This window comes from Oncorhynchus tshawytscha, linkage group LG20 (genome assembly GCF_018296145.1).
Source record: "Oncorhynchus tshawytscha isolate Ot180627B linkage group LG20, Otsh_v2.0, whole genome shotgun sequence".
Classification (NCBI taxonomy): Eukaryota; Metazoa; Chordata; class Actinopteri; order Salmoniformes; family Salmonidae; genus Oncorhynchus; species Oncorhynchus tshawytscha.
The window spans coordinates 3342503-3368915 of NC_056448.1; the positions used below are offsets into that span (position 1 = coordinate 3342503).

Consider the following 26413-nt stretch of genomic DNA (forward strand, 5'->3'; position numbering starts at 1 on the left):
TTTGAGGAGACCCCTTTAAAGATTTAAAAAGAGAGACGGAGTCAGACAGTTTGACAGTCACTCACTGAGGGTTGGCATAGCGTGCGCACAGACACAACTTCTTTGCTGCGCGTCTAGTCGCTCACGCCAGTCCGCCTTCTGTCCTCATGTTTAGGATGCTACAAACACCGCAGCTCCGCCAAGGCGTCATAGCGCTTTTCATGTGGTTCACTCACTTTATGGAGGACCACAAAGTCCAGGGTGAGTATGCTATGATTAATTATGTGATATGGCATAACTTTTTAAGGTCTAGTTGTAGGCGACATTTGTCATTGGTGCATCAGTCCATGGGCACCTTCATTCAACCTAGTGACATATAGTAGTGTCTTATCTCATACAACATGGAAAGGCGACTGCATGGGTGTGTGACTTTGAGTTAAATCTTTGCTTCTGACTTTCTGGACTGAATTCAGTTGTAGTTATGTACTTTCATGTTTTTTGCACTTCCAAATTACCACATTTTCTAAGAAAACGCGGTACCAAGCTCAGGAAATGCATCTTTCAAATACGTCATAAGAACATATGGGTGATTTTGTATTAAACGATTGGTGATTGTGTCTGAAACAAAAGATGTTGGCTCTAATGGAGTTCATGGCAAAATGCTATCCGTCATAAAATTACGCGTGGATAGTCTGAAGAAGGAATCTATTGCACATGGAGATTGGTCAACATGACTCCCTATACCTTTACAAGTGGGTCAATGCCCTGCAAGCTGAGCTGAGACAGATGGACTGGTGAGTCCCAAGGAGGAGTTACGCGCGGCTCCTCTCGTGCGTCCTTTGGTGAAATCCCGCTGCGTTGGGATTTATTGGTCTTTACGCAACCAGACACATTTGGCACAGCCTGTATTGTAGAACTTTGCTCTAAACACACACACACACACGCACACACGCACACACACACACACACACTTTTTTGCTTAGAGCAAAGTTCTAGGGTGCTATAGGGGGAAATGTGGTGTTGTTTACGCTGTAGCCTGCTCAAATAAGGCTCTACTTTACCGTTATACCTGTGATATGAGACGTTAACTGGACATGGGCTGTCTCTCTCCAGCCGGTAACTGCTGGTTGCAGCAGGGTAAGAACGGCCGGTGCCAGGTGCTCTACATGTCCGGGATGACCCGGGAGGACTGCTGCCGGAGTGGCCGTCTGGGCACTGCCTGGACCGAGGAAGACGTGCCCAACAGCACGCTGTTCCGGTGGATGATCTTCAATGGAGGCGCGCCTAATTGCATACCTTGTAAAGGTGAGTGAAAGTGTGTGGTAATGATGAATGTCCTCATTGCAAGCGGTGCAACACTATTCTGGAAACCTGGTGGAACTTCTTGCAAAAAAAACATCTGTCCTTATATCAGACGGACCCATTATGTATGATGACCGGTTCCTCCATCCATCCATCCATCCCATCCATCCACCCAACCATCCATCCATCCATTTCAGAAACATGTGACAGCGTCGACTGTGGTCCTGGGAAGAGATGCAAGATGAACAAGAGGAACAAGCCTAGGTGTGTGTGTGCTCCGGACTGCTCCAACGTCACAGGGCAGGGGTCCGTCTGTGGGTCCGATGGAAAGTCCTACAGGGACGAGTGCACCATGCTCAGGGCCCGATGCAGAAACCATCCCAACCTGGAGATCCAGTACCACGGGCGCTGCCGCAGTAAGTCCCACTCAGGATTAGGGTAGCAAAATTCGGGAAACTTTGCCAAAATTCTTACGTTTTCCAGATACAGTATCCCAGTTGTAGGATCCCTCCCTGCTTACTCCCTCTTGATTCTGGGAATTTTTGGAAACGTTTCAGGAATTTTGCAACCCAGCCAGTTCATTAATACAGGGTCAAATGAGGACATGCTCTCACTTTCAGCTTCCATTTCCAGTCTTTCATATGTATTATTTCGGAAACAATTGTCTGACTTGTGAGACTATACCAGGTTTAGGTTAAAAGACTGTTTCCCCATGTATGGCACAAGGGGCATACTGTACTTACTGTTTATGACCTGGAGGCAGTAGACTAGGCATTACTAGGCTCCCTGCCTAAAGTGGGCCGGGATTCACTCACTGGTAGACGGTGCACACACTTCAGAGTGTGTGAGGCTGAGTATCAACTATTGTAGACTGGTGTACCAACCTGATTCTCAGCACATGTTCTGGTGCATGGGCATAGAAACAGCTGGTTTAGACAACTTTAGAGTATTGCAGGTCCAAAAAAAGACCAGAAGTGTGAGGCGAAGTCTGTCATCTGACTTCACACATAGGCTAAGTCAAGCTTGGGCAGTAAGGAAAGCTTATATATTACTGCTCCATAGCAGCAAAGGGAAAAACAAACATCACATGTGAGTGAATATGTGGCGTGATCTGAGATTGGTGAAGTGAAATGATCTAATTGTGTGTAATTGAATGGTTCACGTGTCATGAACAGTGTCACATTAGTCAGTCATGCCTCTGAATGTTTCTGTGTGCGTGTTTCCATCCACAGAGACATGTCATGGAGTCCGCTGTCCCGGTAGCGCGTCGTGTGTCGTAGACCAGACGAATAACGCCTACTGTGTGACATGTAATCACCAGTGTCCAGAGGGGACGTCACCAGACCAGTACTTGTGTGGGAACGATGGTGTTGTTTACGCCAGCTCCTGCCACCTGAGGAGAGCCACGTGCATCTTGGGAAGGTCCATTGGTGTGGCCTACGAAGGGAAATGCATTGGTAACTACTAGAGCGTCGATATGTGGAGTTGTACGTGAAGTTGATACATCAGTTGTCGAATGGAGTTTGGACACACCTGCTCATTCTATGGTTTTTCTTTATTTTGACAATTTTCTACATTGTAGAATAATAGTGAGAACATCAAAACTATGAAATTACACATATGGAATCATGCAGTAACCAAAAAAGTATTAAACAAATCAAAATATATTTTATATTTGAGATTCTTCAAAGTAGCCACCTTTGCCTTGATGACAGCTTTGCATACTCTTGGCATTCTCTCAACCAGCTTCATGAGGTAGTCACCTGGAATGCATTTCAATTAACAGGTATTCCCTGTTAAAAGTTAATTAGTGGAATTTCTTTCCTTCTTAATGCATTTGAGCCAATCAGCTGACAGTCAATCATTACTTTAAGACAAGATGGTCAGTCAATCTGGAAAATGTTTGAATGTTTGAACTTTGAATGTTTCTTTCAGTGCAGTCACAAAAAACCTTCAAGCGCTATGATGAAACTGGCTCTCATGGAAAGGAAAGGAAGACCGGGAGTTACCTCTGCTGCAGCCCAAATAAATTCTTCACAGAGTTCAAGTAACAGTTACATTTCAACATCAACTGTTCAGAGGAGACTGTGTGAATCAGTTCTTCATGGTCGAATTGCTGTAAAGAAACTACTACCAAAGGATTCCAGTAATAAGAAGAACGTTGCTTGAGCCAAGAAACACGAGCAATGGACATTAGACCAGTGGAAATCTGTCCTTTGGTCTGATGAGTCCAAATTTGATATCTTTGGTTCCAACCGCCATGTTTTTGTGAGACGTAGAGTAGGTGAACGGATGATCTCCGCATGTGTGGTTCCCACCGTGAAGCATGGAGGAGGAAGTGTGATGGTGTAGGATTTTTTTGCTGGTGACACGGTCTGTGATTTATTTAGAATTCAAGGCACACTTAACCAGCATGGCTACCACAGCATTCTGCAACGATGCACCATCCCATCTGGTTTGCGCTTAGTGGGACTATCATTTGTTTTTCAACAGGACAATGACCCAACACACCTTCAGGCTGTGTAAGTGCTATTTGACCAAGAAGGAGAGTGATGGAGCGCTGTATCAGATGACCTGGCCTCCACAATCACCCGACCTCAACCCAATTGAGATGGTTTGGGATGAGTTGGAGCGCAGAGTGAAAGAAAAGCAGCCAACAAGTGCTCAGCATATGTGGAAACTCCTTCAAGGCTGTTGGAGAAGCCTTCCAGGTGAAGCTGGTTGAGAGAAGGCCAAGAGTGTGCAAAGCTGTCATCAAGGCAAAGGGTGGCTATTTGAAGAATCTAAAATATATTTAGATTTGTTTAACACTTTCTGGTTACTACATGATTCCATATATGTTATTTCCTAGATTTGATGTTTTCACTATTATTCTACAATGTAGAAAAATAGTTTAAAAAAAAATAATAATACTTGAATGAGTGGGTGTGTCCAAGCTTTTGACTGGTATTGTAGATTGATGAAGATTTTCGTGCTTTGATCTGCCAAGCTTTCGGTCACAAAGACCTTTGTCAGATTATACTGGAGTAGTAGGTCTACTAAGCATCAGAAAATGTGTCTGTTCTGTCTGTTCTAATTCACACAGGCAGGGCACTAAGACTATTGGCGCCATCACCAGAATCATGCTGTCTGTTTTGGTCGGAAAATGGATCTGCACTGGCCTGGGCCTGTGAGGGAGTGTAACAATAGTGTCTGATGCTCTCTGTGTGCGTCTCCTCTCCAGACGCCAGGTCATGCGAGGACATTGTGTGTCGGGGAGCAAAGAGTTGTCTGTGGGATGAAGCGAGTGGCCGCGGACGCTGCTCCGTGTGCGATGAAGCGTGTCCAGAAAGTCGGCATGCCGAGAGTGTGTGTGCCAGTGACAACAACACCTACCCCAGCGAGTGTTCCATGAGGCAGGCCGCCTGTGCTCAGCAGCGCCTTCTGGAGGTCAAACACTCAGGATCCTGCAACTGTAAGTACACGGTTGCATTTCAAATGGCACCCTATTCCCTATATAGTGCACTACTTTCGACCAGAGCCCATTGGCACCCTATTCCCTATATAGTGCACTACTTTCGACCAGAGCCCATTGGCACCCTATTCCCTATATAGTGCACTACTTTCGACCAGAGCCCATTGGCACCCTATTCCCTATATAGTGCACTACTTTCGACCAGAGCCCATTGGCACCCTATTCCCTATACAGTGCACTACTTTCGACCAGAGCCCATTGGCACCCTATTCCCTATATAGTGCACTACTTGGCACCCAGTGACCAGAGCCCATTGGCAGTGCCCTTTCGACCAGAGCCCATTGGCCTATTCCCTATACAGTGCACTACTTTCGACCAGAGCCCATTGGCACCCTATTCCCTATACAGTGCACTACTTTCGACCAGAGTGCACTACTTTCGACCAGAGCCCATTGGCACCCTATTCCCACCCTATTCCCTATACAGTGCACTACTTTCGACCAGAGCCCATTGGCACCCTACTACTTTACTTTGGCACCCTATTCCCTATACAGTGCACTACTTTCAACCAGAGCCCATTGGCACCCTATTCCCTATACAGTGCACTACTTTCGACCAGAGCCCATTGGCACCCTATTCCCTATATAGTGCACTACTTTCGACCAGAGCCCATTGGCACCCTATTCCCTATACAGTGCACTACTTTCGACCAGAGCGACGCATCCACTGAGAACGTAGGAGAAAGTGGCTCCAACTCCAATACATGCGTTTCGCCAGTCAGTTTACCCAAATGTTTACCCAAGGTCATCATTGAGGGGAAAACCCTAACATCAATGCGTTACTAAGTTAACATTTGACTTAAGTGGAAGTTGGGATAAAAATAACTGCAACCCATCCCTCATCCTATTTTCACAATGTGATGTTACGTTAAAGTTGTCTTAGTGTGCCGATTGTGGCAAAGTCACTTGCTTGTACAAGTCTGATAGTGCAGTCTTTATCTCAGCCTGGGAAGGAGGTTAGAAACAATGTAAAGGCCAACCTTATGACCAACCACCTCATAAATGGACTGTTATTCTATTGTTCCCGTGATGTGATTAATTCAAAACATGGAGGAATGTCTCTCAGTGTATCCCATCCTAGAAATACCACAATGCCTTGCATTTCTCCTGTAAACAGTAAACAGTAATGTTGCTGTGATTAAATGATTTCAGCATGTGGATTATGAGGACTGGGTTTTGGATGGTTTGTTTTTTGGATGGGGTTTTGACTACATCTGCCTGTGGATGTTTGTTATGAAGATAAATATTTTTAAAGGGCAAATACCACACTAACAGGGTGGTCCTTTGCAGAAATGGGATAGGTCCCAGTCCCGTCTTGTGCATCAGCTGAAAGCAGAGTTTCACAACGCAGAAATGAAGTTGTATTATTCTGTACTGTAAGAATGAGTATATGAGCTCTGTTCTGTTCTCTCTATTTTCAGGTTTAAACCAGGTTTAAACCACTGAGCCAACTAACCCTCATACACCACCACTGCCCTGCCCTGCCCAGCCCAGCCCAGCCCAGCCAACACCCCAGCGTCTCAGCCTCCCAGGACCCAGCTCCTATGATAACCAGAATCACCTTGCTTCATGTCCCATGCGGGAGAAGACCGCCAGTGAGTCCAGTCAAGGAAAAGAAGCTAAATGTTGCAGTGAGATTCTGTGCCGTTGTCATGTTCACTGATGCAACAGCAAGTGGACCGTTTTGTTCTTCCATTTCGTCATCAGACACGGAACTTTGAGGAAGAGGAGGATGAAGAGGAGGAGGAAAAAGAGCAGGAATACTAGGAATTTCCTCCATCAATACGTCCTCCAACACCGGATGATAAACATTCATAATAGCTGAACAGTGTTTCAGTTCAGCCACAGAATACTGTTCATACTGTACATGAAGTGTATAATTATTTATTGTGCTGAGCCCAGTTTCCCCAGATGCATCTTAAGGCTAAGATCCTATGGTTCTAACCACGAACTTAGCCTTCAGATGCTTTTGGGAAACCGGACCTATAGGAAGAGAAGAGGAACTAAGCAATCGTATATTTCGAAACGTCTGTGCGTTGGTTTACTTGTATGTATTTATATATTTTATTATTATTATTTATACATTTACAGTGTCAGTCTGTCTTACTGTGTATACCCTTTTGTCTCTCATTTTATCCAAAGAGAAAGTGTATTATTTATTTGAGGTGCAATGCTACCCACATTGATGGTCTTCTCATGTAAACTCCTGTAACGCAATTCTCTTATCTGAGCTGTACACATCCGCTTGTTGTCGGGCAAAGATTTGGATTTTTCCCCATCTACCGTGTCCCTCCATTGTGAAATGTTGGCTAGCTAGTTGTGTGTGTTCCAGTTTATTTTATTGAGAACCTTTTTGCTCACTGATGTATATACACCCTTGTGAGAGAAAGGCCCTGGTTTTGTTTACAACTCAAAGCTGACGAAAATGGCTTTGTCTAGTTTTTGTTGAACAAAAGTTACCCGTCCTAGTCCCAGTCCAGTGCATACCAATACTTTTAGTCAAATAGTCTCTTTCCCGTCAGAAATGTTATAGCTTTTGTGCATTATGGGGAAGAGGATGGAGAATACTGTGACTGAAACAATGTATGTATTATGTTTTATACAACATCGGAGTAGGATTTAATTTCATTTTTGAGTTGACATTTTTGTTTTTCATATTTCATAACGTGCCATTTGATACTCTTGTTCACTTTGATTTGCCAATGTTTTTCAGTGCAGTCAATCATTGAATGACATCACTCCCTCTGAGCCAAGTAAATGCAATTTACCACACAATGTTCATCACATACAATATATCACACTTAAGCATGTTGTTTTTCCTCACACTTTTGGGGGATATTCATATGACTTAACTGCTGCGGTAAATTTACTACCTGTTTGTCCAAAACAGAAATCTGTTTTCAGAAGATAACAGCTGCTAAATTTACAGTGGGGATAAACATTGATGAATAAACCCTGGTCTATTTTGTTATATTATGTTGAATAGAGATTCAGTCATAAATATATAGTTTTGTATTTTTTATGTGAATGTTAAATGTACATAATAGCTATTATGATGATATTTGTACAGGGCAAGAGAGTAAAGAATAAAATCATTTTTTCCCTCAAACTTTTTGTGCTTTGTCTACCATTTACACACGACACAAAGCAAATACCTACCTTTCCTCTCCTGTCTACTCAGTCCAGTGTTCTACATCATCATCAGATTTGCATTAATACAATCACAGCCAGACAGTCAGTCATTTTCTCTCCTCAGTCCTCAACTACCTGAATGTTATCTGTTACTTGTGCTGAAGGACCACATAGATTGATACTGTATTTATCTCCATGTGCAGGACAGAACTGTGTCACTCAGTCACAGCCATATTTAAACCGGTAGATTCAACTTGTGGCTGATCGACTGAAGCTTGTTTGGCATTGTTTCCCCAGCCGTGTGAAAAGCTGACTTAGCTTCTGTGCTATGTGGTCCGGTCCGGTGAGTGAGTGAGTGAGTGAGTGAGTGAGTGAGAGAGAGAGAGAGAGAGAGAGCTCGGGGGCATCAGGGTCCAGCAGACATGAACCAGCCCAGCAGCTCTCTTCCTCACCATCCCTCTCCCTGCTCTGCCTTGGATCTGAACCCGAGACTCTCATCTAATCACATTTCAGCAGCAGTAAATGCGATCCTAATCGTACTGTGTGTGCCGTGACTGGTCCTTGTCTGTCTTTTTTTGGAAAATGCTGCCTGGGCCTGGGAGTCCACACTGCTAATATAACAACATTATGGAAATGCTGATGCGACAGTCTGAGCCGAGGCTGAGCTGAGTGGGAGCATTTCCCATGGTGGCATCAGAGGTGACTCTCTCTCTCTTCTCTCCTGTCCTGACCTTGGCATAGCATGAAAGGCAAAACCTGGAAGGTTGCACTGAGAACCCGTGCCACATCACTAAAGTTACTTTAATAGATTATAAAGTCCTAGAAATGATTGCACATACAGTAGACATTGAAACAGGATTGCAGAATGTCATGCCTGTTTTTAATAGGAGAAGAGGACATTTTGAGCGAGGGAGGGAGGGCGCGAGATAGATAGGGGAGAAAGAGAGGCAGACAGAGAGAGAGACAGATAGCCAAAGAGACAGACAGGCATAGAGAGAGAGACAGAGAGAGAGAGAAGTGAGTGAACCAATGACTCGAAAAAGGAGGTGTTGCTGAAGTTTCATATGAAAAGTGTTAGACGGTAACAGTGGTTGACGGGGTGCTCAAAGTGCTGCCCACACACAATGCCGTCTGCCAGAAACTGGGGACCATTTTGGACTAGTCTAGTTAGATGGACCGGATGAGCATGTTATATGAATCCTTTCCTCTTTCCTGTTCACAGACAGACCCCTGTAGCCCTGACAGACTAGACCCGACCCCACTAGCCCTGGCAGACAGACCCAACCGGACACGCCACAGAGCCCTGCTGAGCTCCTCTTAGGAGTTCAATAGAAACGTGTGAAAATGTGTAGCTTTCTGTGGAAAAGGACTGTATCAAGTCAGTCACAGCAGGTCTCCGCAGGGCAGGGGGCTGGCTGGGAGCACATCACAGCACAGCGTGTACGCTACCCACTTATACACTCTGAAAAAGGAATGAACTAACACTGGGGATCTATTGAAATTGAAACAGTACAGTCCCAATGGGCACACACTGGTTGAATCAACTCAATTTGTCGATGTATTGTGAAATGGAATCAATGCGGAAAATACACTGGATTTGAAAAAAGTAATCAACTAGTACTGTCTTCATCTCATTTCAACCGTTGTCAACATTGAAATGAGAGCTTTAACTTAATACATTGAGTTGTTACATCAATTTAATTTCAACATAATCATCCGATGTACACTACCGTTAAAAAGTTTGGGGTCACTTTGACATGTCCTTGTTTTTGTCACGCCCTGATCTGTTTCACCTGTCTCTGTGCTGGTCTCCACCCCCCTCCAGGTGTCGCCCATCTTCCCCATTATCCCCTGTGTATTTAAACCTGTGTTTTCTGTCTGTCTGTTGCCAGTTTGTCTTGTTTGTTCAAGTCAACCAGCGGGTTGTCTCAGCTCCTGCTTTTCCCCCAGTCTCTCTTTTTCCTCATCCTCCTGGTTTTCACCCTGTCCTGATGCTGTGCCTTTGCCCCTACTCTGGATTCCTGACCTGACCCTGGGCCTGCCTGCCGTCCTGTACCTTGGCCCCACTACTCAGGATTATCGACCCCTGCCTGCCTTGACCTGTCGTTTGCCTGCTGAGGTTGTTACAATAAACATTGTTACTTCAACACAGTCTGCACTTCAGTCTTACCTGAAACCGGATAGTTATTTTTAAAGAAAAGCACATCTTTTGTTCATTATAATAACATTATAAATTGATCAGAAATACAGTGTAGACATTCTTAATGTTATAAGTGACTATTGCAGCTGGAAACGGCAGATTTTTTATTTTTAATGGAATATCTACATAGGCTTACAGAGGCCCATTATCAGCATCACTCTGGTGTTCCAATGGCAAGTTGTGTTAGCTAATCAAAGTTCATTTTAAAAGCCTAATTGATCATTAGAAAACCTTTTTGAAATTGTTAGCACAGCTGAAAACAGTTGTCCTGATTAAAGAAGCAATAAAGTTGGCCTTCTTTAGACTAGTTGAGTCTCTGGAACATCATTTGTGGGTTCGATTACAGGCTCAACATGGCCAGATACAAAGACTTTCTTCTGAAACCCGTCAGTCTACTCTTGTTCTGAGAAATGAAGGCTATTCCATGCGAGAAATTTCCAAGAAACTGAAGATCTCATACAATGCTGTGTACTATTCCCTTCATAGAACATCGCAAACTGGCACTAACCACAATAGAAAGAGGAGTGGGGTGCAATGCTGTGAACTAGCTTCATTAAATAGTACCTGCAAAACACCAGTCTCAACGTCAACAGTGCAGTACAGGCGATTCCGGGATGCTGGTCTTCTAGGCAGAGTTCCTCTGTCCAGTCTCAACGTCAACAGTGCAGTACAGGCGATTCCGGGATGCTGGTCTTCTAGGCAGAGTTCCTCTGTCCAGTCTCAACGTCAACAGTGCAGTACAGGCGATTCCGGGATGCTGGTCTTCTAGGCAGAGTTCCTCTGTCCAGTCTCAACGTCAACAGTGCAGTACAGGCGATTCCGGGATGCTGGTCTTCTAGGCAGAGTTCCTCTGTCCAGTCTCAACGTCAACAGTGCAGTCAGGATATTCCGGGATGCTGGTCTTCTAGGCAGAGTTCCTCTGTCCAGTCTCAACGTCAACAGTGCAGTACAGGCGATTCCGGGATGCTGGTCTTCTAGGCAGAGTTCCTCTGTCCAGTCTCAACGTCAACAGTGCAGTACAGGCGATTCCGGGATGCTGGTCTTCTAGGCAGAGTTCCTCTGTCCAGTCTCAACGTCAACAGTGCAGTACAGGCGATTCCGGGATGCTGGTCTTCTAGGCAGAGTTCCTCTGTCCAGTCTCAACGTCAACAGTGAAGAGCGATTCCGGGATGCTGGCCTTCTAGGCAGAGTTCCTCTGTCCAGTCTCAACGTCAACAGTGAAGAGGCGACTCCGGGATGCTGGTCTTCTAGGCAGAGTTCCTCTGTCCAGTCTCAACGTCAACAGTGAAGAGGCGATTCCGGGATGCTGGTCTTCTAGGCAGAGTTCCTCTGTCCAGTCTCAACGTCAACAGTGAAGTACAGGCGATTCCGGGATGCTGGTCTTCTAGGCAGAGTTCCTCTGTCCAGTCTCAACGTCAACAGTGAAGAGGCGATTCCGGGATGCTGGTCTTCTAGGCAGAGTTCCTCTGTCCAGTCTCAACGTCAACAGTGCAGTACAGGCGATTCCGGGATGCTGGTCTTCTAGGCAGAGTTCCTCTGTCCAGTGTCTATTATTTTGCTCATCTTAATATTTTATTTTTATTGGCCAGTCTGAGATATGGCTTTTTCTTTGCAACTCTGCCTTCAGCTGTGCTAACATAATTGTAAAAAGGTTTTCTGCTGATCAATTAGCCTTTTAAAATGATAAACTTGGATTAGCTAACACAACATGCCATTGGAACACAGGTGTGATGGTTGCTGATAATGGGCTTCTGTACTCCTATATTCCATAAAAAATCTGCCGTTTCCAGCTACAATAGTCATTTACAACATTAACAATGTCTACACTGTATTTCTGTTCAATTTGGCATTATTTTAATGGACTAACAAATGTGCTTTTCTTTCAAAAACAAGGACATTTCTAAGCGACCCCAAACTTTTGAACGGGAGTGTATACGTTAAAATTGCAATAAACATTCCACGTAGAAAAAAAACAGGCTGTATGTCAAAGTCAATTCGGAGTGAGGTTGGGTTTATGTAGGCTACATGGACATTTGATTTGCCCAAGTGGACACCAACAACTCAAAGGGAAGCTTAGTAGGTATTGTAGGTATACTATCATTCATCCATGGTTGGTTTGATCTTTGGAAGTTTAGAAGTAGTTAGCATTAGCCCGTAAGATGCCAAATTCATTATATTAATAATATCATTTTACCTTTGGACGTTGTCTTGTACATGGTTGGTTGATTTCAAAGTGAATCTATAAATTATTAATATTATGGATTCAAGTCTCCATCTCCACCAAAACTCTCACTTGAAGAATAGGACTAAATCGAAATAAACTTTATTTGAAGCGCATTTAAAGTTTGATTTGATTTAGTACTATTCTTTAACTTTCATTTTTGGTTGAGATGGAGATGAGAATGCAACAAATCAAGCATTCATTTGTAAACAAACTGGATATTGAATTATGAACGCAACCAAATATCAACAATTGAAGGTGTATCTTCTGCTTGGATAGTGTATATTATGAAGGGTGTGCAAAGCTGTCATCAAGGCAAAGGGTGGCTACTTCTAAGAATCTATCATCTAAAATATATTTTGATTTGGTTGACACTTTTTTGGTTACTACATGATTCCATATGTGTTATTTCATAGTTTTGATGTCTTCATTATTATTCTACAATGTAGAAAATAGTAAAAATAAAGAAAAACCCTTGAATGAATAGGTGTTCAAACTTTTGACTGGTACTGTAGTTCTGATGAATATGTTGAAATTAGATTTATGTAACAACCTGTTAGTCCAGTTAAATCAATATACACTGAACAAAATTATTTTACTGAGTTATAGTTCATTAAAAGGAAATCAGTCAATTGAAATAGATTCATTAAACTCTAAATCTATGGATTTCACATGACTGGGATTACAGATATGCATCTGTTGGTCACAGATAACTTTAAAAAAGATAGTGGCGTGAATCAGAAAGCTAGTCAGTTTCTGCTGTGAATCAGAAAACCAGTCAGTTTCTGCTGTGAATCAGAAAACCAGTCAGTTTCTGCTGTGACCACCATTTGCCTCATGCGGTGAGACATCTCCTTCACATAGTCGGTCAGGCTGTTGATTGTGGCCTGTGGAATGTTGTCCCACTCCTCTTCAATGGCTGTGCAAAGTTGCTGGATATTGGCGGGAACTGGACCACGCTGTCGAACACATCGGTCCAGAGCATCCCAAACGTGCTCAATGGGTGACATGTCTGGTGAGTATGCAAACCGTGGAAGAACTGGGACATTTTCAGCCTCCAGGAATTGTGTGCAGATCCTTGCGACATGGGGCCGTGTATTATTATGCTGAAACATGAGGTGATGGTGGCGGATGAGTGGCATGAAAATGGGACTCAGGATCTTGTCACGTTTCCGTGCATTCAAACTGCCATTGATAAAATGCAATTGGATTCATCGTCTGTAGCTTATGCCTGCACATACATAACCGCACCATGGGGCAAAATTTACTTTGAAAGCAAAAATCAACATGCAGCAAAAAAGCATTCATCAATTAGTAGAACATATGGTCAGCGGACTGGCGGTAGTCCCCGGCTGCAGTCTTTGGCCCAACAGACACTTTTCCCATTGGCCTTTTATATCTGACAGGGAACGAGAAAAGGTATCCTCTGGAAATGTGAAAAGGATGTTTAAAATGAGCTGAAAATCCCATCTCTGACTTCCCTTCCCTATGATCACGTTTCAAAGTGCACACAATGGCCCGTATTCAGAGCAGGTTGGCATTTCTTGTCATGCATCTTACACTGGAGGCAGCTCTGTAGAGTGGTCCCCAGCTGGCATAGCCACAAAGTCATCAAACCCTAACTTTAACCATACTGCTAACCCTATTGCCTAATCCTAACCCAAACCCTAACTTTAACCACACTGCTAAACCTATTGCCTAATCCTAACCTTAAATCTAGACCAGCACTTTTAATACATGTTTTGAATATTGCCAATTTGGATTTTGCAGCTGTACCATCTCGCGGGAATCGCTCAGTTCTTTCTCCAGGGCAAGAGTCATGACAATAAACCTTCGCATTCAGAAAGCGCCAGAGTACAAGCACTGATCTAGGATCAGGACATCAGGTCCCCGCTGTCCACATAATTATGATCTAAAAAGCAAAGCGGATCCTGAGACACTTTGTGAATACGGACTAACATGTCCCATAAGAGTGAGTGTGCGTGCATGCCTCACTGATCCCATATACAATCAGCCTCTCTAAATGAAGAGATGAAAGATTGAAGGAATGCTGCTCCTCTTTCATTAGGGCCATTAGTTGAGCAAACGTCTAGTACGACATGGACAGTTAGTTGGGTCACGTTGACCCAAAGTTTTGCAACAAGGATGTCAGTGTTGTACTGTGGTAGGGGCCACAGCGATATCTATTTGTTTATTTAAAGCTGGTAACTTGGGTTTTAGGCATAAATGTACTATACTTAAGCAATTACGCATGACGCAACGCAGCCTTTAGCCGTGTTATATTGGCCATATATCACAAACCCCAGAGGTTCCTTATTGTTATTATGAACTGGTTACCAACGTAAATAGAGCAGAAAAAATTGATGTTTTGTCATAGCCGTGGTATACGTTCTGATATACCACAGCTGTCAGCATTCAGGGCTCGAACCACCCAGTATAAAATCTTGTTTATAAGGTGTCTGAAGTGAGCGAACACAGAGCACAATTCCATAACACCGCATGGATCACTTTTTTGTCATTTACATTATTAATATGTTATTTTTTCACCTATACGTGAAATATTCCATTGTCTATAGAAGTATAATACATTTTCTACTCTGTGAACATTATATGAAATGTTACATTACGGCATTATGATTGATATTTTCCTCAGGGTTGCGAGATGTGTCAGAAAAGTAAGTGATTCTGGGTGAGAGTCATTCTTTAGTCTTGTTTGCTGAGAAACTTCCCTGGGAAAGGATGTGCTAATGTCCAGGTGTATTGGAAATGGAGGATTAGACTTTTTAAAGAAGATTAGTGTAACACTGTCTAGCCAGACCCTCGCTGGATAAAAGCGAGAACAGATTTAAAGTTTCTGTCTTGCAGACGGCTTTGTAAAGTTGTTCAGACATGGTCGAAGTTTTCAGATGAATCCCAAGTGTTCATCTGTCTGCATACTAATATTTGTCTGGGACAGACAGGGACAGAGACAGTCAGAGCGATTGGAAATGGACTTAACTACTTTTTAAATATAGTTTCTCGCCCGAGACAGAGTGTTGTTATATGAATGCTCGAAGAAAGTAAAAGTACCATTGTTTCATTTCAAGTCCTTAGCATTTCACAGCAGTGACAGAACGTTTTCAAGCTCCGTTAAGCTAGAAACAAAGAGAATGACTTTAAGCACAAATGAGGAAAGAATTTCTCTCTCCTGTCCTTCAAACTGTGGTTCTAGACTGCATATTTTGGGAAGGTTTATATTCTGTTCAGTAGCATTGATTATATATCCTATGTACAGTATTGTAAAATATATTAAAATATATTGATTCGTTCCATCAATCCATGCAACACCAAGGCCAATTAATGTATGTCATTTCAACCATGAACACTTTACTTAGTCTGACACACATATCATATAGATCTCCATCAAATGGTCATCAACCAAGCAGTGTGAACTCCTACATGTATGAATGTCACCATTTAGACATGCAAGAACATAGCACTGAATATAGAACACAGTGTTATATACAGTCAGGGCTTACCCCAAGCAAACATCTCTCCATTGTCCTGGCATTCAGATCAAAGAATATAAAAAGATAGAGACATCCTATCCCAATAAGGACTTCCTGACAGAAAACTACCCTGTGACGTCAACATGGTATTCACTCGGCACGAAACGGAAGAAGATATGACGAAATGCTAAGGTACTATCTGAACTTCTGAACTCTATCCAATAAACACTCATTTTAGTTTTCCGTCGCACAGCGGTTTGCAACATTTTGCTACTATGTGCCCTGTGAATACGACCCATGTTTGTCAAGCTATGATATGGTACATGTAATAGGGACTTCCTGACTAAAAACGAACCCCTGTGACGTCTTGTCTGGCACGAGATAAATAGTGGGCTCCGAAATTATTGACACCCTTGATAAAGATGAGCAAAAATAACTGTATAAAATAAATAATTCAAATACCGAACTATACTGTTATTTAATTATATAATTCTATTTTATACTAACACAACTGCTCAGAGAAAAGAGATTTTTGTTCAACAAGTGAGAGCATACATTTTTTTAAAGGTTGGAGTAAAAATGATTGACACCTCTGTTTCAATTCCTCACCTTGCGAGGATAACTGCACTGAGCCTTTTTCTAAAATGTTTTATGAGGGAGAACACATTCGGGGGGACCTTAGATCATTCCATACAGAATCCTTCCAATTCCTCACCTTGCGAGGATAACTGCACTGAGCCTTTTTCTAAAATGTTTTATGAGGGAGAACACATTCGGGGGGACCTTAGATCATTCCATACAGAATCCTTCCAATTCCTCACCTTGCGAGGATAACTGCACTGAGCCTTTTTCTAAAATGTTTTATGAGGAGAACACATTCGGGGGACCTTAGATCATTCCATACAGAATCCTTCCAATTCCTCACCTTGCGGATAACTGCACTGAGCCTTTTTCTAAAATGTTTTATGAGGGAGAACACATTCGGGGGGACCTTAGATCATTCCATACAGAATCCTTCCAATTCCTCACCTTGCGAGGAAAACTGCACTGAGCCTTTTTCTAAAATGTTTTATGAGGGAGAACACATTCGGGGGGACCTTAGATCATTCCTTACAGAATCCTTACAGATATCCTTTGTCTGCACTTATGGACTTGCCTGCCCTCTTCAATTCAAAACACAGGTCTTTAATGGGTTTCAAATCCAGAGACTGAGATGGCCATTGCAAAAATGTTGATTTTGAGGCCAATTAACCATTTCTTTGTGGGTTTTAATGTGTGCTTGGGGTTATTGTCTTGCTTGAAGATATACTTTTGACCAAGTTCTAGCCTCCTAGCAGAGGCAACTAGGTTTTTGGCTAAAATGTCCTTGTACTGGGTAAAGTTCATGATGCCGTTGACCTTAACAAGGGTCCCGGGATTCTTGGAAGCAAAAAACAAAAAGACCCTTGGAAGCAGAAAAGAACCCCATTCCTAATGTAAAATATGGTGGTGGATATTTCATGTAACGGGGAAATTTTGCCTCCACTGGTCCTGGGGGCCTTGTTAAGGTCAACACTCAACAGCATCATGAACTTTGGACAGTACCCAGGACATTTTAGTCAAAAACCTGGTTGCATCTGCCAAGAGGCTGAAAATTGGCCTGAAGTGGATCTTCCAAAAAGACATTAACCCCAAGCACACATCAATTGGCCACAAAATCTATATTTTGCAATGGCCATCTCTCCGGACTTGAAACCCGTGCAAAAGCGGTACCGGAGCGCCAAGTCTTGGTCCAAGAGGCTTCTAAATAGCTTCTATCCCCAAGCCATAAGACTCCTGAACATCTAATTAAATGGCTACCCAGACTATTTGCATTGCCCCCCCACCACTGCCACTCTCTGTTGTCATCTATGCATAGTCACTTTAATTAACTCTACCTACATGTACATACTACCACAACTAACCGGCACCCCCCTCCCCCTGTATATATTGTCATCTTTTATTGCTGCTCTTTAATTACTTGTTACTTTCATCTCTTATTCTTTTTTTTTTAAACCGCACTGTTGGTTAGAGGCTCGTGAGTAAGCATTTCACTGTACAGTCGACACCTGTTGTATTCGGCACATGTGACTAATACATTTGATCTGATTTGATTTGAAAACCTGTGGTTTGAATTGAAGAGGGGAAGTCCATAAGAGCAGATGAAGGATATCAAGGATCTGGAAAGATTCTGTATGGACGAATGGTCTAAGATCCCTCCAATCTAATCAAACATCTGAGAAAAAGGCTCAGTGCCGTTATCCTCATAAGGTGAGGTATTGAAAGGTGTCGAAAGCAGGGGTGTCAATTTATACCCCTACCTTACATTTTTTATTTTAAACACAATCACTTTCTTTAAACAATTGTAAAAAATGTTTTTATACATAATTATATAATTAAATACAAATACAGCTCAGTATTGATTTAATTATTTTACACAGTTATTTTTGCTCATCTTTATCAAGGGTGTCAATCATTTCGGAGCCCACTATTTATCTCCTGTCAGACAAGATGTCACAGGGGATCGTTTTTTTGTCAGGAAGTCCCTATTACATGTACCATGTCATTGTTTAGCTTGACAAACATGGGTCGTATTCACAGGGCACATAGTAGCAAAATGTTGCAAACCGCTGTGCAACAGAAAACTAAAATGAGTGTTTATTGGATAGAGTTCAGATAGTACCTTAGCATTTCGTCATATCTTCTTCCGTTTCGTGCCGAGTGAATACCATGTTGACGTCACAGGGTAGTTTTCTGTCAGGAAGTCCTTATTTGGATAGGATGTCTCTATCTTTTTATATTCTTTGATCTGAATGCCAGGACAATTAAGATATGTTTGTTTGGGGTAAGCCCTGACTGTATACTTGTCTACTGTATGACTCATCACTGTACACAACACACATACACACATGCATGCATGTACACACACACTTGGGGTAAGCCCTGACCGTAAACTGTACTGAATGAGTCACCATTAGAGAAATACTATGAGCAGTTCCTCTTGCTTATGGCTCTAAGTGTAGCAGGCTGCGGGGAGAGGGTTTGTGGCCTCAGTGTATGTAGCAGGCTGCGGGGAGAGGGTTTGTGGCCTCAGTGTATGTAGCAGGCTGCGGGGAGAGGGTTTGTGGCCTCAGTGTATGTAGCAGGCTGCGGGGAGAGGGTTTGTGGCCTCAGTGTATGTAGCAGGCTGCGGGGAGAGGGTTTGTGGCCTCAGTGTATGTAGCAGGCTGCGGGGAGAGGGTTTGTGGCCTCAGTGTATGTAGCAGGCTGCGGGGAGAGGGTTTGTGGCCTCAGTGTATGTAGCAGGCTGCGGGGAGAGGGTTTGTGGCCTCAGTGTATGTAGCAGGCTGGGGGAGAGGGTTTGTGGCCTCAGTGTATGTAGCAGGCTGCGGGGAGAGGGTTTGTGGCCTCAGTGTAGCAGGCTGCGGGGAGAGGGTTTGTGGCCTCAGTGCAGCAGGCTGCGGGGGAGAGGGTTTGTGGCCTCAGTGCAGCAGGCTGCGGGGAGAGGGTTTGTGGCCTCAGTGTATGTAGCAGGCTGCGGGGGAGAGGGTTTGTAGCCTCAGTGTATGTAGCAGGCTGCGGGGAGGGGTTTGTGGCCTCAGTGTATGTAGCAGGCTGCGGGGAGAGGGTTTGTGGCCTCAGTGTATGTAGCAGGCTGCGGGGAGAGGGTTTGTGGCCTCAGTGCAGCAGGCTGCGGGGAGAGGGTTTGTGGCCTCAGTGCAGCAGGCTGCGGGGAGAGGGTTTGTGGCCTCAGTGCAGCAGGCTGCGGGGAGAGGGTTTGTGGCCTCAGTGCAGCAGGCTGCGGGGAGAGGGTTTGTGGCCTCAGTGCAGCAGGCTGCGGGGAAGAGGGTTTGTGGCCTCAGTGTATGTAGCAGGCTGCGGGGAGAGGGTTTGTGGCCTCAGTGTATGTAGCAGGCTGCGGGGAGAGGGTTTGTGGCCTCAGTGTATGTAGCAGGCTGCGGGGAGAGGGTTTGTGGCCTCAGTGTATGTAGCAGGCTGCGGGGAGAGGGTTTGTGGCCTCAGTGTATGTAGCAGGCTGCGGGGGAGAGGGTTTGTGGCCTCAGTGCAGCAGGCTGCGGGGAGAGGGTTTGTGGCCTCAGTGCAGCAGGCTGCGGGGAGAGGGTTTGTGGCCTCAGTGCAGCAGGCTGCGGGGAAGAGGGTTTGTGGCCTCAGTGTATGTAGCAGGCTGCGGGGAGAGGGTTTGTGGCCTCAGTGTATGTAGCAGGCTGCGGGGAGAGGGTTTGTGGCCTCAGTGTATGTAGCAGGCTGCGGGGAGAGGGTTTGTGGCCTCAGTGTATGTAGCAGGCTGCGGGGAGAGGGTTTGTGGCCTCAGTGTATGTAGCAGGCTGCGGGGAGAGGGTTTGTGGCCTCAGTGTATGTAGCAGGCTGCGGGGGAGAGGGTTTGTGGCCTCAGTGCAGCAGGCTGCGGGGAGAGGGTTTGTGGCCTCAGTGCAGCAGGCTGCGGGGGAGAGGGTTTGTGGCCTCAGTGCAGCAGGCTGCGGGGGAGAGGGTTTGTGGCCTCAGTGTATGTAGCAGGCTGCGGGGAGAGGGTTTGTGGCCTCAGTGTATGTAGCAGGCTGCGGGGGAGAGGGTTTGTGGCCTCAGTGTATGTAGCAGGCTGCGGGGAGAGGGTTTGTGGCCTCAGTGTATGTAGCAGGCTGCGGGGAGAGGGTTTGTGGCCTCAGTGTATGTAGCAGGCTGGGGGAGAGGGTTTGTGGCCTCAGTGTATGTAGCAGGCTGCGGGGAGAGGGTTTGTGGCCTCAGTGTATGTAGCAGGCTGCGGGGAGAGGGTTTGTGGCCTCAGTGTATGTAGCAGGCTGCGGGGAGAGGGTTTGTGGCCTCAGTGCAGCAGGCTGCGGGGAGAGGGTTTGTGGCCTCAGTGCAGCAGGCTGCGGGGGAGAGGGTTTGTGGCCTCAGTGCAGCAGGCTGCGGGGGAGAGGGTTTGTGGCCTCAGTGCAGCAGGCTGCGGGGAGAGGGTTTGTGGCCTCAGTGCAGCAGGCTGCGGGGAGAGGGTTTGTGGCCTCAGTGCAGCAGGCTGCGGGGAGAGGGTTTGTGGCCTCAGTGCAGCAGGCTGCGGGGAGAGGGTTTGTGGCCTCAGTGCAGCAGGCTGCGGGGAGAGGGTTTGTGGCCTCAGTGCAGCAGGCTGCGGGGAGAGGGTTTGTGGCCTCAGTGCAGCAGGCTGCGGGGAGAGGGTTTGTGGCCTCAGTGCAGCAGGCTGCGGGGAGAGGGTTTGTGGCCTCAGTGCAGCAGGCTGCGGGGAGAGGGTTTGTGGCCTCAGTGCAGCAGGCTGCGGGGGAGAGGGTTTGTGGCCTCAGTGCAGCAGGCTGCGGGGGAGAGGGTTTGTGGCCTCAGTGCAGCAGGCTGCGGGGAGAGGGTTTGTGGCCTCAGTGCAGCAGGCTGCGGGGAGAGGGTTTGTGGCCTCAGTGCAGCAGGCTGCGGGGAGAGGGTTTGTGGCCTCAGTGCAGCAGGCTGCGGGGAGAGGGTTTGTGGCCTCAGTGCAGCAGGCTGCGGGGAGAGGGTTTGTGGCCTCAGTGCAGCAGGCTGCGGGGAGAGGGTTTGTGGCCTCAGTGCAGCAGGCTGCGGGGAGAGGGTTTGTGGCCTCAGTGCAGCAGGCTGCGGGGAGAGGGTTTGTGGCCTCAGTGCAGCAGGCTGCGGGGAGAGGGTTTGTGGCCTCAGTGCAGCAGGCTGCGGGGAGAAGGTTTGTGGCCTCAGTGCAGCAGGCTGCGGGGAGAGGGTTTGTGGCCTCAGTGTAGCAGGCTGCGGGGAGAGGGTTTCCTTGTTCCTACTCACAAGAGGCTCAGTCTAGTCCAGTGGAAGAAATGCAACAGAATAATAAATAAAAAATCATCCTTTTTCAAATGTCAAACTAAATCTGATTGAGAGAATAATATTAAAAACATCCTATCAATGACTCCAGAATAACAATTAATATTTAAGTTGCATGTTAACGTACTTGTAAATGTCAAATTCCTCGAGGTCTGGGGTGAATTGGGGTGCTCCATTTTACAGTGACACATCATCATCAATGGGTAGCCGTAAGCAGTAATCATTTCACATATTCTCCTTTATGTTTCAGGGCTCAAAGAAAGACAACAACTAATTATCTGGTGACAAAATAGAATTTATGAAATTATACTATTCATCTTGAGGTTTTAATATCTTTCTTAAGATTTTCGTTTTTTTATCTGGTAAACTGCAGCCATACTACAGTACATCTACAGTACACCATTCAAAAGAGTCTGAAATAGAGTATTAGATAGTTCTTGACAGAGCCATATCTCTTTATATGGCCCTGATTCTTGATACTTAAGGTATCCTAGCAACCTGACACAATGAAATAATTGATGGAGTGAACACAAATGTCCTTTTTTTTGTTGTTGTTGCCTTTAATGTCCATGTCGCCAAGTGGAGTTATGCATAAATTATGTATATACACAGTAGACCTTCAGAATAGACTAAGCCAGTAAAGCAAACTGCTAAATGTCAACTTCTTCTTCCAGTATAAACACAGACACGTGCCTGCCCTTGCAGATTATAACAAAACCATCTGTAACAAAATGTACAGATTGATATAGATATAAATGAATTAGAAAATAGATTGGCTATCAGGGTATAAACGTTTGATCGATACGTTACTATAAATGCAACAACGTGTTTAGATATCGGTATACTTCGCTCTACAAAGACTAAACATATACCAGGTATCCTAGATCTAGCACTCTTGATACACACCTGTGGCACACGGCTGGTCTGGTATCCACGGAAACCAGGTGGGTCATCTCAAAGGTTCGGGGTGGAGCGAACAAACACATGACGTCATCAGCAGGGAACAGCAGTCGCAGATGATTGACAACATTGGTTATAATAATGAATGATCGACAGCATTGAGGCACTAATTGACAACATTAGGTATTGACACGCTCAGGTAACAGGAGTGTTTTTCTTACATTCTAGTGACAGTAGCAACATCGTCACTGTACATGAAACACACTGTCCACTATGAAGACTGTGCTATTCTTTCAAAATCTTCATCCTGATTTAAATTGAATTGGCTGTGCCGTGCAAACTGCATCCAATCGCACACTACACTTTCTCTTAAAACACAAGAGGGGCAGGAGCTTTGCCCCTCAGTAACAAGACTATCAAATTACTCAAATACTTAAAACATAACATCTAAAGTTAATTCTACACAATATGTATTTCAGTGAAAACAGTGGGAGAACATTTCAGTTTGAATTAAAAGCCTCGTCTCACCTCCATCTGCGTCCAGCAAATTGATGTTGTGGAGTTCTAACCAACACTTGTTTGGAAAGACACTTGTAAAAGGTTTGGCTTTAAAACACATCAAGGCAGTGAAGTAGAAACATTTGTTCCAGACCAGAAAGTGTTGTGGGACAAATCACTATTGAGCATGATACACTGAGTGTACAAAATATTACAAACACCTTCCTAATACCGAGTTGCATCCCTTTTGCCCTCAGAACAGCCTGAATTCGTCAGGGATGCTGCCCCATGTTGACTCCAATGCTTCCCACAGTTGTGTCAAGTTGTCTGGATGTCCTTTGGGTGGTGGATCATTCTTGATATAGATGGGAATCTGTTCGAGTGTGAAAAACCCTGCAGCATTGCAGTTCTTAACACAAACCACTGGGCCTGGCTCCTACTACCATACCCAGGTCAAAAGGCACTTCAATCTTTTGTCCTGCCCATTCACCCTCTGAATGGCACACACACACAATCCATATCTCAAATTTCTCAAGGCTTAAAAAGCATTATTTAACCCGTCTCCTCTCCCACACGGATTGAAGTGGATTCATAAAAGGGGACCATGGCTTTCGCCGGGATTCTCCTGGTCAGTCCGTGTCATGGAAAGAGCAGGTGTTCCTAATGTTTTGTGCACTCAGTGTATATTTGTAGAGAAACCATACTTGCGTTCTTATCTCTCCCCTTTCGTTACTGTATTTGTCAAGCACGCCGAAATGCGTTCTCTGTAAGAAATGTGCTACAGAGATGAAGCCTATTCCAGTGACTAAACGCCCCGCAGACGTGTTCACTTCCTACAGACAGTCTCAATGTGCAACTATCAGTCATCCAAGAGCACAAGAACAGTGTCGAATGAATAACAAGCATGATAATAACACAGATAGTGTCTCACTGGTGTTTGCTTAAGTCTTAAATAGGGATATTTATTTTGAGTGGAGGCAATGCATTTCCCAACACGAAATGTGGTCCTTCTTTCGTGCAGTCCACTAGGTCTCTGCAGCTAGAAAACCGTAGTAGACTTTTCCTCCTCTCACCATGAAAACCCTGGAGGCCCATAGGTTCTCGGTGGCGGGGAATGACTCCATGCTCTATGACTCCTCTGGGATCAGGTTGCTCCATTGTGGTTTGCCTTCCCGTTGGCTTTCTAGCTATGATGTAGCTCCTGTTCGGTCCGACTACAGACTGACGTGGTGTGTATAGTTCCTATGGTTAACAGGACCGTGTGGGGTTTGTAGTTCTTGTGGCTCAGCACGTCCTGTGAGATCTGTGGGATTTGTAGTCTCTGTAGCTCAGCAGGTCCTGTGGGACCTGTTGGTTTCGTAGTACCCAGTAGATGTACAGGACCTATGGGGATTGTAGTTCATGTACTCGGCAGGTCTTCTGGGATTTATAGTTCCCTGTAGATGTGCAGGTTATGTGGAGTCTGTAGTTCCTGTGGGATTTGTAGTTCCTAGTAGATGTGCACATCCCGGCTCATATCCTGCCCGTGTCTTGGTCCTTGTCCTCCAGCAGCTCAATAAGCTGAGTGAAGCTCTGCTTCACGGCATCAATGTTGTCCACTGAGCTGCCCTCTAGAATCCAGCTCTTCCCTCGGGCCAGAGGCTCCAGCTCAAAATACTTCTTTATCTAGCAGAGAAGCAGACATAGAAGGAGAGAGGACAGAGGTTTAACACCATCATTTCAAGTAACATTTCAACAAGAGAGAGAGAGACAGAGAGCGAGACAGAGAGCGAGACAGAGAGCGAGACAGAGAGCGAGACAGAGAGCAGAGAGACAGAGAGCGAGACAGAGACAGAGAGAGAGACAGAGAGCGAGACAGAGAGCAGAGACAGAGAGAGAGACAGAGAGAGAGACAGAGAGAGAGAGAGAGAGAGAGAGACAGAGAGAGAGAGAGAGAGAGACAGAGAGACAGAGAGAGAGAGAGAGAGAGAGAGACAGAGAGAGAGAGAGAGAGAGAGAGAGAGAGAGAGAGAGAAGAGCAGAGAGGGAGAAACCAACAGAGAGGAGAGACAGAGACAGAGAGAGTGAGAGCTCAGCGGTTTGGACACATTGAAAAACACATATCTGTAACATTATCTCATTTGGTATTTCCTTCTTGATGCGCGGGTGTACGGCATAGTATAAGATAGCTGATTTTGAATAAATAGTTTTCATTCCCATGTAATTACACCAATATCTGCCAAAAGCTTTGCATTCCATCTAACAAGAGCCAAGTGGAGACCACAAACTAGGCCAAAGTTGTACTTAAAAAGAGTGCCTAAAGAAATTAAGCAACTACGTCCAACCATGGAAGCGGGTCCCATGTTGAAAGTCTGCACGCGAGCAAAACAATAACAATCAATCCAGGGATCAAATGGGAGAAAGGTTTTGTGGTTTCCGCTGACTCCCAGTTGAGCTGTAATACACACACTTTAAAAAACCAGAACAGTGTCCAGCTATGTCAAAAATGTGGGGAAAAACATAAAAACACGGCTACGATTCGCTCAACACTTTAAAAAACAAACACTTGACTCGCATTGATAGGTGGTCAAGCTATCATAGCAGACCGTTTCTGGGACCAGGCATCCCAGGCATATATGGGAACCACATATACAGGACCACTTATATATGAATCCGTAAGCCTAAGGCCATAGTGGTCAGTCTCTGTGGTGGTTTACAACCAGAGGGGGGTGATGAGGCATGGCCAACCAGGCCATAACCATATAAATAGAATTATATTTCTATATTAAAGTAGGGCATCAGACTGTTTCAGTGAGAGTTTACTACCAAGGTGATGTAAGGCCATGCTGATCTCCTGGTCATCAGACAGTGTGGTGACGGAATGCTCCGTGTTGCCCTCTCCGGGTAATAATGATCTGAGAGAGCAGAGTAGTGTCTGGAGAACCTTGACCCCGCACAGGCCAAGAATAAATACCTGGCAAAGCCTCACCCGAGTGTCAGGCCAGTACTCGGAGGAGTCATTTTTCACATTTGGAATACAACTGGCCTGGATAGTGGATACTATAGCAGGGTCGTGGTAAGTAGGGCAAGAAAACGGTTAGAAACGGAGCGAAACGAGGCGCTGCTAAATGCTGGGGGGGGTTCACGGAAAAATGTTTTGCTACGTTGTGCCCTAAGGAACATGACTCAGCACTTGGATAAAAAGAATAGGAAATTAGGTCAAAGAAATACAACTATTTGAGTAAACAGAGTCTTAACGGTGAACTTTTCCAACAGATCCTGTCCATCTGTGTTTAAAGAGGAGAGTCCAGTGTTTGGCTTTGTGTGCCGGTGTGTCTGTCAGTGCCAGTCAGTAGG

The 26413-nt window shown here is 45.0% G+C and overlaps 2 protein-coding genes across 6 annotated transcripts in view; one reads left to right on the plus strand and one right to left on the minus strand.

Annotated features, from left to right (window-relative positions):
* LOC112219686 (follistatin-A) lies at positions 1 to 7903 on the plus strand. 3 transcript variants are annotated; one of them, XM_024381168.2, is made up of 6 exons: positions 1 to 240; positions 1093 to 1284; positions 1479 to 1697; positions 2514 to 2738; positions 4505 to 4746; positions 6502 to 7903. In XM_024381168.2, the coding sequence occupies exons 1-6, from the start codon at positions 147 to 149 to the stop codon at positions 6559 to 6561; spliced, it is 1032 nt and encodes a 343-aa protein (XP_024236936.1). In that variant the 5' UTR covers positions 1 to 146; the 3' UTR covers positions 6562 to 7903. The 3 variants fall into 3 exon arrangements, with proteins under 3 accessions (XP_024236936.1, XP_024236935.1, XP_042157996.1); XM_024381167.2 differs by having other exon boundaries at positions 5 to 240; positions 4505 to 4735; positions 6216 to 7903; XM_042302062.1 differs by lacking the exon at positions 1 to 240 and having other exon boundaries at positions 1119 to 1284; positions 1394 to 1697; positions 4505 to 4735; positions 6216 to 7903.
* Positions 1 to 26413, minus strand: part of LOC112219690 (ADP-ribosylation factor-like protein 15) — a 93578-nt gene that overhangs the window by 2890 nt on the left and 64275 nt on the right. For 2 of the 3 annotated variants that reach the window (XR_006079436.1, XR_006079435.1), the window contains exon 5: positions 22586 to 24742. Coding sequence is in view for 1 of the 3 variants with exons in the window: in XM_024381175.2 (XP_024236943.1) it covers positions 24590 to 24742 (153 nt within the window). In the remaining 2 variants the exon portion in view is untranslated. Of the gene's footprint in view, positions 1 to 21958; positions 24743 to 26413 lie in introns of those variants that run through there. The other variant, XM_024381175.2, reaches the window with a different exon arrangement.